This window comes from Pongo pygmaeus, chromosome 18 (genome assembly GCF_028885625.2).
Source record: "Pongo pygmaeus isolate AG05252 chromosome 18, NHGRI_mPonPyg2-v2.0_pri, whole genome shotgun sequence".
NCBI lineage: Eukaryota > Metazoa > Chordata > Mammalia > Primates > Hominidae > Pongo > Pongo pygmaeus.
Window position 1 is genome coordinate 13,258,378 of NC_072391.2, and position 15,567 is coordinate 13,273,944.

The window sequence follows — 15,567 nt, forward strand, 5'->3', positions numbered from 1 at the left end:
CACATGACAGATTAAGCCAATCAGGGCATTTCATGCCCCTTCCTACAGGGTTCAGAGACAATCATGTTATCTGCAGCTGCCCAATTAGAGTGAATCTCATGACCTTTGTTGGAAAACCAGAACAACTGTGTCACAGAGATGTTAATATAGATGTAAGGCCTGGGACTACCATAGCCATTTTTGTTACCGTGAAAGACATGGAGACAAGAGGGTATCACTGAAAGAATCTCAGAGAAACCCTGATGATTTCATAACCTCTGATATAGCCTATGCCCAAAGCCTGCTCTGGGCTTTTCTGTTATAGGAGCTAGTAGATTCCCTTTATTTTTCAAACCACTGTGAATTAGGTTTTCTGTTACTTGAAGGAAAGCATCGTAAAGGATACACCGGACCTTTTTTATAACACAGTAGATATCATTCTCATTTTATTTTTGTGTGTTTTGTCTTTTGTTTTGTTTTTTAAGACAGAGTCTCGCCATCTCGGCTCACTGCAACCTCCACCTCCTGGGTTCAAGCGATTCTCGTGCCTCAGCCTCCTGAGTAGCTGGGATTATAGGAGCGCACCGCCATGCTGAGCTAATTTTTGTTATTTTTAGTAAAGACAGGGTTTTGCCACGTTGGCCAGTCTGGTCTCGAACCCCTGGCCTCAAGTGATCCACCCACCTTGGCCTCCCAAAGTGCTGGGATTATAGACGTAAGCCACCATGCTCAGCTGATTCATTTATTTTCATTTTTTTGCCATACAAACCAACAACTTGCAAACTCCCATTATAAACATTTCCAGAAATTTATGGGGTACAGGTGCAATTTTGTTGCATGCATAGATTTCATACTGGCGAAGTCAGAGCTTTTAGGCTGTCCATCACCTAAATGACGTGTATTGTACTGAATAAGTAACTTCTCATCATCCACCCACCTCCCACACCCTAAGCCTTCTCAATCCCCATCATCTATCATTCCACACTCTACATTTCTGTGTACACATTCTTTAGCTCCCACTTATGAGTGAGAACATGCAATATTTGTCTTTCTGTGTCTGGCTGGTTTAAGATAATGGCTTCCAGTTCTGTCCATATTGCTGCAAAGGACATGGTTTCACTCTTTTAATGGTTGAATAGTATTCTATTGCCTATATGTACCACATTTTCTTTATCCAGTCATCTGAAGATGGACACTTAGATTGAGTCCACATCTTTGCTATAGTGCATTCACTCATTGTTATAGCTGAGAAAACAAAGGTCCTTGCCCTTTGCCACTGAGCCAATACATGGCAGAGTCAGGTTGATTTCCAAACCCACACTCTTATGATCATGCTTCTAGTAACTCTAGTGCAGTTTAAGAGGTATATCAAAAATACAGTAGTGACAGCCAGGCATAGTGGCAGGCACCTGTAATCCCAGCTACTTGGGAGACAGGAGAATCGCTTGAACCGGGAGGTGGAGGTTGCAGTCAACCAAGATCGTGCCACTGCACTCCAGCCTGGTCAACATAGCGAGACTCCATCTCAAAATAAATAAACAACTAAATAAATAAAAGGGATACAATAGTGACATAAAGGAATGATCAGCTTATTTTGTGTGTGTGTGTGTGTGTGTGTGTGTGTGTGTCTGGTGGCCATGGAGCTATTCCAGGGCACCAGACATGGACAAAAGTATGAAGGGCTCATGGCATATGCTAAATAAATGTTTCTATTTTATTTTCCTTTGTGCTTCTGAGAAATTTGCTGTGCTAAGGAATCTTAGTGGGAGGTTCCAAATATCTCTAATGCGTCCTTAAAAATAACACAGGGGACTGAGAGTTACTTTCAAAAAGCTAGTATTTCAAAACAGGTTGTGCAGATGAATTCAGATTTTTTTTTTTTTTTTTTTTTTTTTTTTGAGACAGGGTCTCATTCTGTTGCTCAGGCTGGAGTGAGGCAGTACAATTATAGTTCACTGTAGTCTTGACCTGCTGGGCTCAAGCAATCCTCCTACCTCAGTCTCTGGAGTAGCTGGGACTACAGGCCTCCACACCTGGATAATTTTTTTTTTTTTTTTTTTTTTGTAGAGACAGAGTTTCACCATATTGCCCAGGCTGGTCTTGAACTCCTGGCCTCAGGCAGTCCTCCTGCCTCAGCCTCTGAAAGCATTGGGATTACAAGCATGAGCCACTGTGCCTGGCCCAGACAGGCCCAGACAGGCCCAGACTTCTTTACCATGGATGAGATCTTTGTCAACTCAGTGTGGCTATCTCATGCTGCTTTGTCAACAAGTTCTTTTTTTTTTTTTTTTTTTTTTTTTTTAATGAGACAGAGTCTTACACTCTGTTACCAAGGCTGCAGTGCAGTGGTTCAATCTTGGCTCACTGCAACCCCTGCCTCCCGGGTTCAGGCAATTCTCCTGCCTCAGCCTCCTGAGTAGCTGGGATTATGGGTGCCCACTACCATACCCGGTGGTACATAATAATTTTTCTATTTTTAGTAGAGACAGGGTTTTGCCATGTTGGCCAGGATGGTCTCGAACTCCTGGCCTCAAGTGATCCACCCTACATGGCCATCCAAAGTGCTGGAATTACAGGTGTGAGCCACCGCACCTGGCCACATTCTATCATTTTTATATTTGTTTAGTCCATCCCCTCTTTGATTCCACTGCCATTGCTTATTTCAGACCATTGCTGTTTCTCATGGAGACCCTTGATACTCAGAGTGTGGTCCATGGATCAGAGTCTCAACATCACCTGGGAACATCTAGGAATCTTAGATGCCCACCTCAGACTCTCTGGATTAGAATGTGCATTTTAACATACTGAAATTTGACAAGCACTAATACATTTTTTCACTAGAGTCTTCCAATGATCTCCTGACTCTAGTTTGGTTTTGTTTTTTCAGAGATAGGGTCTCTCTCTCTCTCTCTCTCACCCAGGTGAGAGTGCAGTGGTACACTCCATAGCTCACTACAGCCTTCAGCTCCTGAGCTCAAGTGATCCTCTTGCCTCAGCCTTCTGAATAGCTAGGATTACACATGCATGCCATTACACGCAGCTACGTTTCTACTTTTTGTAGAGACAGGGTCTCACTGTGTTTTCCAGGCTGGTCTCGAACTCCTGGCCTCAAGGGATCATTCCACCGTGGCCTCCCAAAGTGCTGAGATTAGAGGCATGAACCACTGCGCTGGGCCCCGCCTCTAGTTTTTTTGTTTGTTTTGAGACAGAGTCTCACTCTATCACAAAGTCTAGAGTGCAGTGGCACAATCTTGGCTCACTGCAAACTCTGCCCCCGGGGTTCAAGCAATTCTCCTGCCTCAGCCTCCTAAGTAGCTGTTCCAAGCATTTTGAGAGGCGGAGGTGGGCAGATCGCTTCAGCCCAGGAGTTCAAGACCAGCCTGGACAACATGGCGAAACCCATCTCCACCAAAAATACAAAAAATTAGCTGGGTGTGGTGGTGCACCTCAGTGGTCCCAGCTATACAAGAGGCTGAGGTGGAAGGATCATTTGAGCCCAGGGGCGGAGGTTGCAGTGAGCCGAGATCCTGCAACTGTGCTCCAGCCTGGGTAACAGAGCGAGACCGTGAACATGAAATAAAAATGGATTGTCTAGGGGAGAGAGAAGTTGAGACCAAAATAGTTCAATGCTAGTAGAGAGTAAGGGACAGAGTATAGGTTAATAAATTTAGATTTACGTAGGTAGTATCAGCCAGATTTGTAGGTCAAAGTACAAATTTACGGCCGGGCACCGTCCCAGCACTTTGGGAAGGTAAGGCGGGTGGATCACTTGAGGTCAGGACTTCAAGACCAGCCTGGCCAACATGGTGAAACCCTGTCTCTACTAAAAATACAAAACGAAATTAGCCAGGTGTGGTGGCGCTGCCTGTAGTCCCAGCTACTAGGGAGGCTGAGGAAGGAGAATTGCTTGAACCCAGGAGGTGGAGGTTGCAGTGAGCTGAGATCATGCCACTGCACTCCAGCCTGGGCCACAGAGTGAGACTGTCTCAAAAACAACAACAAAAACAAAGTACAAATTTACTGGTTTCAATGACTAGCTCAAACAAAGGTGTCATCAGCTGTCATAGGAAATACACAAGATAGGTTCTGGAGGAAGATATTAAATTTGAAGTGCTTCTGGGATATCTAGTCTAGTGGTGCTGCCCAACAGAGAGTTGTATAGACACATCTGGAAACATAAATTTGTAAACTTTTAGCATGTCTTTACTCAATTTACTGTTTAGTTTAGGTTAACCTTTTTCCAGAGGGTAACTCCCCTGCATAGATGATGGTAAAAAACTGTAGAGACTAAGGTTGGGGTTATAAATACACAGTAAATATAGGTAAAATGCAAGTTTTTGTTTGTTTGTTTGTTTGTTTTTTGGAGAGACACGATCTCACCAAGTTGTGCCTAGCCTGGCCTTGAACTCCTGGGCTCAAGCAATCTCCATGCCTTGACCTCCCACAGTGCTTGGATTACAGGCATGGGGTACCACCTCCGGCCAGATACAAGGATTTTATTTCCTGGATGAAGCAGCATTTTGGAGCATCCAGAAATATCAGCCCTGTATGCAAAGGGATGCTGTTGAATCAATTCCACATGAAATAGACATGGCATACTAGCAGTTATGTTAGGATGTTATTATTTGAGCCATACACAGATCAGGGGGCACTTTAGAATTTTTCTTCTGCTTACTCAGTTCATTCATACGTTCAACAAGCATTGGCTGGGTATCTACCACGTGCCTTTCAATATTTCAGCTTTGATGATTTGAAAGTAAATAGAACACATTTCTACATCATGGGTATCCTCATGTAAATATGTGATTTATAAATGAGTTGTAGTACTCACGCACATTTCTTTTCTTTTCTCTTCTTCTTTTTTTTTTTTTTTTTTTTTTTTTGAGACAGAGTCTCACTCTGTTGCCCAGGCTGCAGTGGTGTGATCTCGGCTCACTGCAACCTCTGCCTCCCAGGCTCAAGCGATTCTCATGCCTCAGCCTGCCAAGTAGCTGAGTAGCTGGGATTACAGGCACATGCCACTACGTCTTGCTAATTTTTGTATTTTTAGTAGAGATGGGATTTCACCATGTTGGCCAGGCTGATCTCGAACTCCTGGCCTCAAGTGATTTACCTGCCTCGGCCTCTCAAAGTGCTGGGATTACAGGCGTGAGCCACCATACCCAGCCCTCACACACACTTCTGGTGAGTATAACTTGGCATGACACTTTTGAAGGATGGCTTGATAATATAAAATGCCTTTAAATATGTGCATATCCTTTGATTCAGCAATTTCACGTCAAGGAATTTTTCCCAAAAGAATAAGATATCTACAAAGCTTTAACTGCAAGACTGCTCCTCATATTTTGCTGATAATCTCGAGAATTTAGGAATAATCTGTTTGTCCCCAGAACCGACAAGATTGGTTATATAAATTATTCTATAGATAGCAGGAAACCAGTGGATGGTTTCCTTTTTAATGTTTTTTTTTTTTTTTTCAGAGACAGGTTCTTGTTCTGTAGCCCAGGCTGAAGCGCAGTGGTGTGTGATCACAGCTCATTGTAACCTTGAACTCCTAAGCTCAAGCGATCCTCCCACCTCAGCCTCCCAATGGAGGTTTTTAAGCAGGAGAGTAGCATTGGATGTGTGTGCGTGCGTGCGTGTGTGTGTGTGTGTGTGTCTAATTTTAGAAGTAGTGTGGAGAATGGTTTTCAGTAGGGAGAAAAAAAACCCAGAAAAGATGTTTTTTGCCACAGTGTAGGTCAGAGATGAGGCAAAATTGAGCTAACTTAGGCAGTAGGAATGAGGAGGAGAATCAGATTTGGGAGCTATTTCCAAAACAGAGTCAATAGGATTTGTTGACTGACTGTGGCGGAGAGTGTTGGGATGTTGGAGAATAAGGTACCAAGGATACACTGAGATTTCCAACTCAGATGGAGCAGGTATGGGGGCCGATATAGTGAATCTGACTTTGAATATGATCAGGTTGAGGTTATAAATCCCTCTTCATGGGCATTGCCATGGTGGTTTCTTGAAACACCTTTGAGAGGTGATGTGGGATGTGGTAAAGTGTTTAGGCTTTGAGACTGGCTGGCTGAGTTTGAATGCTGGTTCTGCCATGTGTTAGCAAGTAATTTACTTACCCAAACTCTCTGAGCTACACAGCCCCTGTCTCACAGGATACTACAGCACAGAATGAAGGATAAATCTGGTACAGTGCCCAGCACATAGTAACCACGCAATAAATATCAGCTTTAAAAAAAACAGACAATGCGAGCCGGGCGCAGTGGCTCACGCCTGTTATCCCAGCACTTTGGGAGGCCGAGGCAGGCGGATCACCTGAGGTCAGGAGTTCCAGACCAGCCTGGCCAAAATGGTGAAACCTCGTCTCTACTAAAAATACAAAAATTAGCTGGGCCTGGTGATGCGCGCCTATAATCCCAGCTACTCAGGAGCCTGAGACAGGAGAATCATTTGAACCTGGGAGGTGGAGGTTGCAGTGAGCCAAGATCACACTGCTACGCTCCAGCCTGGGCAACAGAGTGAGACTCCATGTCAAAAGAATAATGATAATAATAGTCCTCGGAATAGATAATAATGTCATTAGCATTTGAAAGAAAGTGAAAATTAAAGAAATTAAGGGACACAACACACAGAGTCACACAGCCAGCAGGTGGCAGAGTCAGGGCTCAAACTCAGATCCTCTGGATTTCACGGCCCGTATTTTTGAAAACCATGCGATTCTCATAAGCTCAGTGTCATGGACATTTGAAATTCTCAACATGCTGGATGAAGTATCAAATTACCAGGATGAGATTGCATTATTTTTCCTTTCAATCAACCAAAATGACAGTTATAAAAGTGTCTTGCGCTGGCCCCTGCTGTCTTGGCTTTTTATAATCACCCAGGATCCCTCCAAGTCCTTGGCATTCCCAGCAAAGCCGAGGCACCGAGCCAGGACAAGCAGCCAGGGCTCGGGGGTGGGGGGGTGAGGGGGTGGAGAGGAGGGTGTGGGGGGGTCTTGCTGCTTAATACTTCCATGCGGATGGTGACTTCAGCCAGTTACTGAACTTGAAGCATTATCACCCTATGCTAATGCAAACAGACAGGGTTCTGGGCACTGTGGTGGCACGGATAGTTTGTCCTCTAGGATTATGGAATTGTATTACACACTTTTAGAAATGAAATTTATTCGTTTTTGAATTCTAAAACAATATGGGCTCAGAATAGATGGTTGGAAAATTCATAAAATTAAAAAAAAAATCTTTCTCAAATTGCAACTCTAGAAACAACCATTGTTAACATTCTCTTGTATTTACTCCTAGCCATTTTATTTTTCATACATTAAAACCATTATTTATTGCCGGGTGCGATGGCTCACGCCTGTAATCCCAACACTTTAGGAGGCTGAGGTAGGCGGATCACGAGGTCAGGAGATCGAGACCATCCTGGCTAACACGGTGAAACCCTGTCTCTACTAAAAATGCAAAAAATTAGCCGGGCATGGTGGCAGGTGTCTGTAGACCCAGCTACTCGGCAGGCTGAGGCAGGAGAATGGTGTGAACCCGAGAGGCGGAGCTTTCAGTGAGCCAATATAGCACCACTGCACTCCAGCCTAGGCAACAGAGCGAGACTCCGTCTCAAAAAAAAACCAAAACCATTATTTATTTATATTTTAGAGACAGAGACTCACTCTGTAGCCCAGGCAGGAGTGCAGTGGCACAATCATAGCTCACTCACTGCAGTCTCAACCTCCTGGGCTCAAGCAATCCTCTCACCTCAACCTCCCGAGTAGCTAGGACTATAGGCGCATGCCACAACAGCTGGCTAATTTATTATTTTTTTGGTAGAGACAGGGTCTTGCTGTATTCCTCAGGCTGGTCTTGAACTCCTGGCCTCAGGCAATCCTCCTGCCTCGGCCTCCCAAAGTGCTGGGATTACAGGTGTGAGCCACTGCACCTGGCCTGATTTGTTTTCTGATTATAAAAGTAATACAGGCCGGGCTTGGTGGCTCATGCCTGTAATCCCAGCACTTTGGGAGGCCAAGGTGGGCAGATCACTTGAGGTCAAGAGTTTGAGACCAGCCTGGCCAAACTCATCTCTACTAAACCTCATCTCTACTAAAAATGCAAACTAAAAATGCATGACTGGAAGCTGAAATTGCGATGGTTTTCCTCCATAGTCAAGTTGAAAAATTGTAGTTGATCCATGGCAAGTTGGGGACAGTGCGTATTGTAAACCTACCTTTTGGCTGCTAGAGTGTGAAGACCAGGGATCTTGAAAAGCCTTCTGTGAAACCAGGGTGTCAGGGCTGTGGTTGGTGTCACCACAGACAACTCCACCTGCCCACAGCTGGGGTCACAGTGTTACAAAGGTCACAGTCTTGACCTTTTCCTTTTGCCTTTTCCTTGTATGAACTGGGTTCTCTTCTTGGATGGAGGATACCGTTCAATGCTTATAGTTTCAAGATTCTCATGTTTATTTTCTTCTTATGCTATCGTTTCACTTGTATTACCTGTGAGTTTTGGCAGGTTTTGGGGGTGTCTGAAGAGCTTCTGCTGTCTGTTCATTTCTGTGATATCCACTTCAGCTGTTGCTGCCTGTTTTAGGGCCTGTTTCCACCAAGGGTGAAGTAGTCAAGCCAGTTCCTCTTACACAGTGAAACAGGGCAATTTTAAGGTATGTGCCCCAAAACTCAACGTGTTTTTGGTAAACAGGCAAACTAACAACTTACAGTGCTAATGGCCTCCATTCTATTTCTTCAGTTCACCAAGTACTGTACTGTTTAAGTTACTATTTGGAAAGCTGTCAGGACAAAACTATACTGAAAACTCCACAGATTGCTTTTTGATTTGGGACCAGAACTTAGATCTAGGTAAAATTATTTTAATGTAAGGTTTTGATTACTGAAGCAACTCCTGCCTCTTGCTGAGATTTGTCTCAGTGAGCATAGGGTATGATGGAAAAGGCAGGTGGGGAAGGGCAGTACAGGTCTTGTAAGCAACAGCAGCTTAAATATGGGCACAAAAGCATCCACTTGAAATAAAACAATCCAATTCACGATTCTCCCAGAAACTTATTACTTATAGACATGGTGTTTGATAAGACAGTCGAGTTATTTGAACCTCAAACTATCATCCTTTAACACTCTACAGAAAGACTTCCATTTAAGCATAATTACAATTTAATGCTGCAGTCTTACCACGTTGTCAGCTTAATTAAAAAATGATTTTACCTGCAATAAACTACCAAGAGGTTATTAGTGTGTCCTTTCAGCAATGACACCTCACCTTCTCTCTTTCACTCAGGAAGAACTTACAAGAAAAAGTATCAACTCCATCAAAATGGCAGAAAACATACCTTGACATTAATAATCAAAATTCTACTTTCTGCATATTACCATACCTTGTAAGAACTGTTACACTTATTAAGAAAATATATTTTCTTAAATAAATTAGATTTGAAAAACTTAGGTTTTTCTTAAGTAAATCCAGTGTTTCAATGTATTCTCATCATGTTTTGTTTCTGGTACAATCAAGCAGCCCTGCATCCTATCGATTCTTGGTTCTATGTATACAATATTTAATAAATTGTGTTGTACTTATACAAGAGATGCAACTTTGTAGTGTGCTCAGCATAACAAAACTAACAATACTAATGGGAACAGAAATGACCAAAAGGTTGTTCCATCCTGGGTTGTAATTCTCCCTGTCATGCTTCCCCTGTGGGCAATACTAAATGATCATAACGACCACCGGAGTTGCAAGATTCACATTTTGAATTGTTCTAAGTAGATGGAGTCAAACTTAAATGTCTTAAGCTGCTGTATGAAAATGCAGGTTGATTTCCAATTTTGTCCCAAGTCTGTCTCTTTTAGAGAAACCCTCGAACTACTAATGAATTAGGAGTGTTGATAGCACTTTCAATCTGGACAGTGGGGATTTATAAATTGCCAAATAGCAGACAAGTATTTTAGTCTTTCTTATAAAACAAAACAAAATCAGATCTTTTTTGGGTATAAATTAGTAATGAAGAAAGAAACTATTGTAGAATAGGTACTCTTATATACTGGTGGTGTGATTATAAACTGGTACAATCTCTTTAGATTTGTGACTTAGAAATATATATATATATATATATATATATATATATATATATATATATATTTTTTTTTTTTAAAGAGACAGGGTCTTGCTCGGTTGCCCAGGCTAGTGTGCAATGGCGTGATCTTAGTTCACTGCAGCCTCAAACTCCTGGGCTCAAGCAATCTTCCCTCTTCAGCCTCCTGAGTAGCTGGGGCTACAGGCACACACTACCATACCTGGCTAGTTTTAAATATCTTTTTGTAAAGACAGCGTCTTGCCACATTACCAAGGCTGGTTGAACTCCTGGCCTCAAGCGATCCTCCTGCCCCAGCCTCCCAAAGTCCTGGGATTACGGGTATGAGCCACTGCGCCTAGTCAAATGTATTATTTAAACATACACACATACACACACTCTAACATGGAGCCTTTCGTTATAACTCTTAGTTGGGAATCTATACCAAGAAAGTAATATGAAATACAAAAATATTTTAAGCCCAAAGATATCTTTATAACTGCAGAAAATGCACAAGTGTATTTTGACACACCAATGAATATTGTTTAAATTTTTAGTAATTTGAATCAATGGAAACAGAATCATTGCTAGGGAAATCAGAGATCATTTTTGTCTTTTATTTGTAATTTTCAAACTTCTATAATAAGGATGCTATTTAAATAAGATAAAAAAGTATACAGATGGTCCCTAACTTAACTTATGACGGTTTGACTTATGTTTGTTTGGCTGGATGACTGGTTTATTAGGGTATTAAATGCATTTTTGATATACGGATTTCTCAGGGCATTAACCCCAGTGTAAGTCAAGCAGCATCTATGTATACAATATTAACGATTATGTTTAAAAATGCATGATCAATAAACTAAGAAAAATGTTAACAATTATTCTCTAATTTTGGTGGAGACAAGGTCTTGCTATGTTGCCCAGGCTGGTCTCAAACTCCTGGTCTCAAATGAAAACACCTGCCTTGGCCTCCCAAAGTGCTGGGATTAGTGAGCCACTGTGCCTGGCCAAAATGTTAACAATTATATGTTTAGGTGGTAGGATATGGGTATGTTTCCCTTTTTATGCTTTTGTGTACTTCTCAGTCCTTATGAGCATAGATTGTAATATTGTTATAATCTGAAAAGAATACAACTTTCAAATAACAAAAACATAAAACACAGTTAATACTGAGACTTACTTGGCAGCTTGGACATCTGTGTTGGAAAGGTTTCCTTGAGCTATTGTTTTTACTTGATTATAGGCAGCCTTGATAACCTAGGACAGATAAGAAAAGTTGGTCATCTGTGGTCAGTACCAGAGTCTCTGCAGCACTGACACACTTCTTTACCGAGGCAAAAACACAGATAGAAGGTTAGTTCCAGACAAACAGCACAGTGTCCATGCGGAATGCTGTCATCACTATGGGTTCCTTATTCTTCCTATGTTCATAAAGCAGCTGTTTATACACAATCCTCCTGCCCCAGCCTCCCAAGAAGCTGGGACTACAGGTGCATGCTACCAGGCCTGGCTAATTTTTTAGCTTTTTTTGTAGAGATGTGTGGGCTCAAGTAATCCTCCCACCTTAACCTCCCAAAGTGTTGGGATTATAGGTGTGAGCCACCACACCTGGCCAAACACATGGATTTCTAATCACCCATAAAGAACAAGCACCTTTAAAACTTCCCCAGACTCTTGCAGTGTCATGCCATTACTACTGCTATCTCTTACTATTCACTAAGAAGAGAGTAGTAATCCATACACAGCCAATTTGTAAGGCTTGTCCACACTTACTAAGCCAGAGTCAAGAAGGAATCTAATCCTTGTATGGTATTTAAAAAAAGAAAGAAAGAATAAAGTTCCAGGGATGTGGGTACTTGGTAAATATTTGTTGAATAAATAAATAAATCTGGCCATGATTTTCTCCATCCCAGTGCTGGCTGGGCCTGCTACTTATTTTTCCCTCTGATCACCTAAATTCTAGGACCTCCATTTCCCCTTCATTTTAGCTGCCCATTTTCAGAGCCACACCCCAGACCTGATCATAGCCTAAATCTGCATACCTCTGAAGCCCTCAATTCTAAGACCCCGACCTCAGTCTTTAATCTCACTATCCTTATTCTTCCACTTTATCAAGATCTCTAGTTCCTTGACTTGTCCAGTCTTTCAATTTATCAGGCCCCCTCTGGCTTCACTTCTCTATTGAGCCTAGATCCCTGAATTATCCTTTTAATCACTCTTGCCAATGCTCCCAACTCCCTTGCTATCTCCTCATACTTCTGACCTGCCCACTTTGCAGGATTCCAACCTGGGATTAACCCTAATACCTACCTCCTCCATTTCTCCATTAGGCTTGTGAATGCAACTGATGAAAAATTACATGACAGTGCTGACTGACTGTACTATGAATCTGTGGTCGCTGATTTCAAGGATACATCTACACTACAGCGAATACCCACTTTTTGTGTACCTCACTATTTGTCTGTCCCAAACTTCACTACTTTCTTTAAACTTTCCTCTCTTGTCTGTCAAAACATGACTTAGCCTCCTGCCTCACTGAGGAGGTACTTCCCCATCTTCCCAATATCTTCCAATATTAGCCTGTCTGTAAGGCTAAAAGGTCCACTTGTGTGCTGGATCCCACGTATTCCTTTCTCAGACTTGAGCCATTTATAATTTTCTATCTCCGACATCTGCTTCGATCTTTTTGTTCAGTATGTCTCTTTCAACCTAATCTCTCAGTGTAAACTCTCCTAAAACAACCTGCTCCTTGAATGTCTAAGCTCCACTAGCCCACACCAACCTCTCATTTCTTACTTGTCATTCATTCCTTAATCACTACACATTTTAGCCAATTTCCACTACTCTAGTCAAAACTGTTAAGATCACCCATGATGTCCTAGCTTGCTGAAACTACCAGACTTCTCAGTGGTAATGAATGTTATTTCACTGTGGGCCAAAATGGTGTTAAACATACTCTCTTTCCTATCCATCAAATATATCAGCTTCTCTTTTTCTTTCTGTTTACCTGGGCCATTTTTCTTAGCCACTTACTCCTTAAATGGTGTTGTTTCCCAGAAATTGAGCTTTAGTTTTCTTTTCCTACAATCATTCATACATATCCCTGATTTCAACATAATCTGTATACTGAAGACTTGCAAATAAACATCCTGGCCTTCCCCTCTCCTGGGTTCTCAATTTAGATGTCTCAGAGCCAACTCAATGCAACTTGTCCAACCAGAACCAAAATATGAAGGAGGCAATTCTCTCCTCTTTCCTGGAAGCATTAGTATACATGTGTACATTTCCCTACAGCAGATAATGCTTCAATGATATCATACTCTACAGAGCTCTGATAAGTCATTGCATTGCATTCAAACATTCCATATTTTAACTAAAAACATGTTGATGTTGGGGGGGAGGAAATAACTTGTTCATGAAAGAAGTTTGGTGAGTTTGCAGCTTACATCTCCAGCAGCTGTGGCCTGGGAGAGAGTATAAATCCCGAAGAGTCCAGAATCTGAGTAACTGGCATTAAATGCAGAAACCTGAAAGATAATGAGACTTTACTGTATGATATTCTACCAGGTAAAACAGGGCATGATTTCTTTGTTTGCCTTGAAAAAACTTGGACCTTCACAGTATAAACAAAATAGATTAATATTTTACTTAACCAGTTCTGTCAAGAAGTGAAATATTCTGTAAATAGGTTACCTCTTTCAGAACTATCATGGCTTTGTTTTTTCATTTAAATATTTCTAAAATGACTGCTCTCTTTCCTTTATGCTGGGTATTGTCTAACCTTCTTTAGATGATTAAAACACTAATCTGCAAACACTAATCTGCAAACATTATTATTATAATATAGATGGGCTTTGGCATTAGGCAGACCTGGTTTCTTCTCTCTGCTGTTGGTAGGGACTTTTTCACCAATTTACTTTCATTTCTCTTATACACTCATGTCAAAAAGTTAAGAGAAAAATTTCTGCTTAGTGGTCATTACCCAGATGTCCAAGGTATCAAGAGTTTAGCCTCTGAATAACAGGGATATTGCTATCTAGTTTGAGCAGAGCTTTTAGCTCTCTAGGGTGAACCCGATTTGCAGTGTTTATGTGGACCATTTACATAAAAATTATCTAAATTCTTATTAAAAATACAAACTTTCAGATTCCCAAAATGGACCTACTGACTCAGGTCCCTGTGGATGTAGCCTGGGAGCCCAGATTTTTAACAAGTGTTCCAGGTGATTCTTCTGTACAATAAACTTAGAGAACCATTGGCTCAGTCCATGTAAAGCATAAGAATGGACTTCAATTCTTTTATTTATTTATATATTTTTTTGAGACAGAGTCTTGCTCTGTCACCCAGGCTGGAGTGCAGTGGCATGATCTCGGCTCACTGAATCCTCTGCCTCCCAGGTTCAAGTGATTCTTCTGCCTCAGCCTCCCGAGTAGCTGGGACTACAGGCGTGCGCCACCACGCCCAGCCAATTTTTGTATTTTTAGTAGAGACGGGGTTTCACCGTGTTAGCCAGGATGGTCTCGATCTCCTGACCTCGTGATCCACCCACCTCGGCCTCCCAAAGTGCTGGGATTACAGGCGTGAGCCACTGTGCTTGGCCTGGACTTCAATTTCTTTAATTATAATTCTGAGGCCATCCTATTTATACTCTAAATTTCTGGCCAAGTTCTGAACTAGGAATTTCTATTAAATTACTTCATTGGATTAGGAGAGATGGGGGTTTCACCATGTTGGCCAGGCTGGTCTCGAACTCCTGACCTCAAGTGATCCGCCCACCTCAGCCTCTCAGAGTGCGGGGATTTTAGTTGTGAGCCACTGCACCAGCCTCTCATTTTTCTTTTTAAATTTAATCTCAAGCGAATGAGTGATCTGTAAACAATTTCTTGGTGTTCATCTTGTCCACTTGCTTGGAAAACAAGGAATAGTGAGATTCAGGATACAGTAGCCACAAGAACAGAAGGGGACAGAAGAAAATCTAGAGAAAAAGACTAGTTAGAATCTAGGGGAAAGTTTAATATCTACAACTTTATTCTAAAGGGAACGGATGTGTGGATTCCCTTTATTTCTAAGCATTCAATTCCTCTTTTTATATTACTAATGACAAGTAATAGACAAAGTGGAAAAGCCAGTGAGTTTTTGATAGGCCCTCAAAGATACTAAAATCAAGCCTGGCTATCTCTTCAATCATACAAAGATTTTCTGTGTGTTTGTCTTACATTTTAAGAGTAGATTATCAGAATTATATCTTAAATACTGAGCCTTTGAAAGCAAAAAGAGAGATACCAACTATTCAGACTCACATCAAATGGCTGCTGAGTTGCCTTGGCAACAGCCTGGTGCAGACGGCTGGTGGTGTTGCTGCTCCTCTTGACATGCGGCCCAGCACCGAGGACATGCTGGAGAACACTAAATGCATTTGCCTCTGCACTTCCCGCAACAGCACTTTCTGCTACAAAAGCGGCATGGACAAGACTGTCTCCATTCTGTTCTCGGATTTCACCTGGGGCC

At 41.9% G+C, this 15,567-nt stretch overlaps 1 protein-coding gene across 3 annotated transcripts in view; it reads right to left on the bottom strand.

Moving 5' to 3' along the window:
* The window catches only part of LOC134738563 (cytochrome b-c1 complex subunit 2, mitochondrial-like), a 54,535-nt gene that overhangs the window by 16,793 nt on the left and 22,175 nt on the right, over nucleotides 1-15,567 (bottom strand). For 2 of the 3 annotated variants that reach the window (XM_063654663.1, XM_063654664.1), the window contains exons 10-12: nucleotides 15,360-15,559; nucleotides 13,506-13,586; nucleotides 11,240-11,316 (exon numbers count right to left, since the gene is read on the bottom strand). In XM_063654663.1, the coding sequence (XP_063510733.1) occupies nucleotides 11,240-11,316; nucleotides 13,506-13,586; nucleotides 15,360-15,559 (358 nt within the window). Of the gene's footprint in view, nucleotides 1-8,001; nucleotides 8,571-11,239; nucleotides 11,317-13,505; nucleotides 13,587-15,359; nucleotides 15,560-15,567 lie in introns of those variants that run through there. The other variant, XM_063654665.1, reaches the window with a different exon arrangement.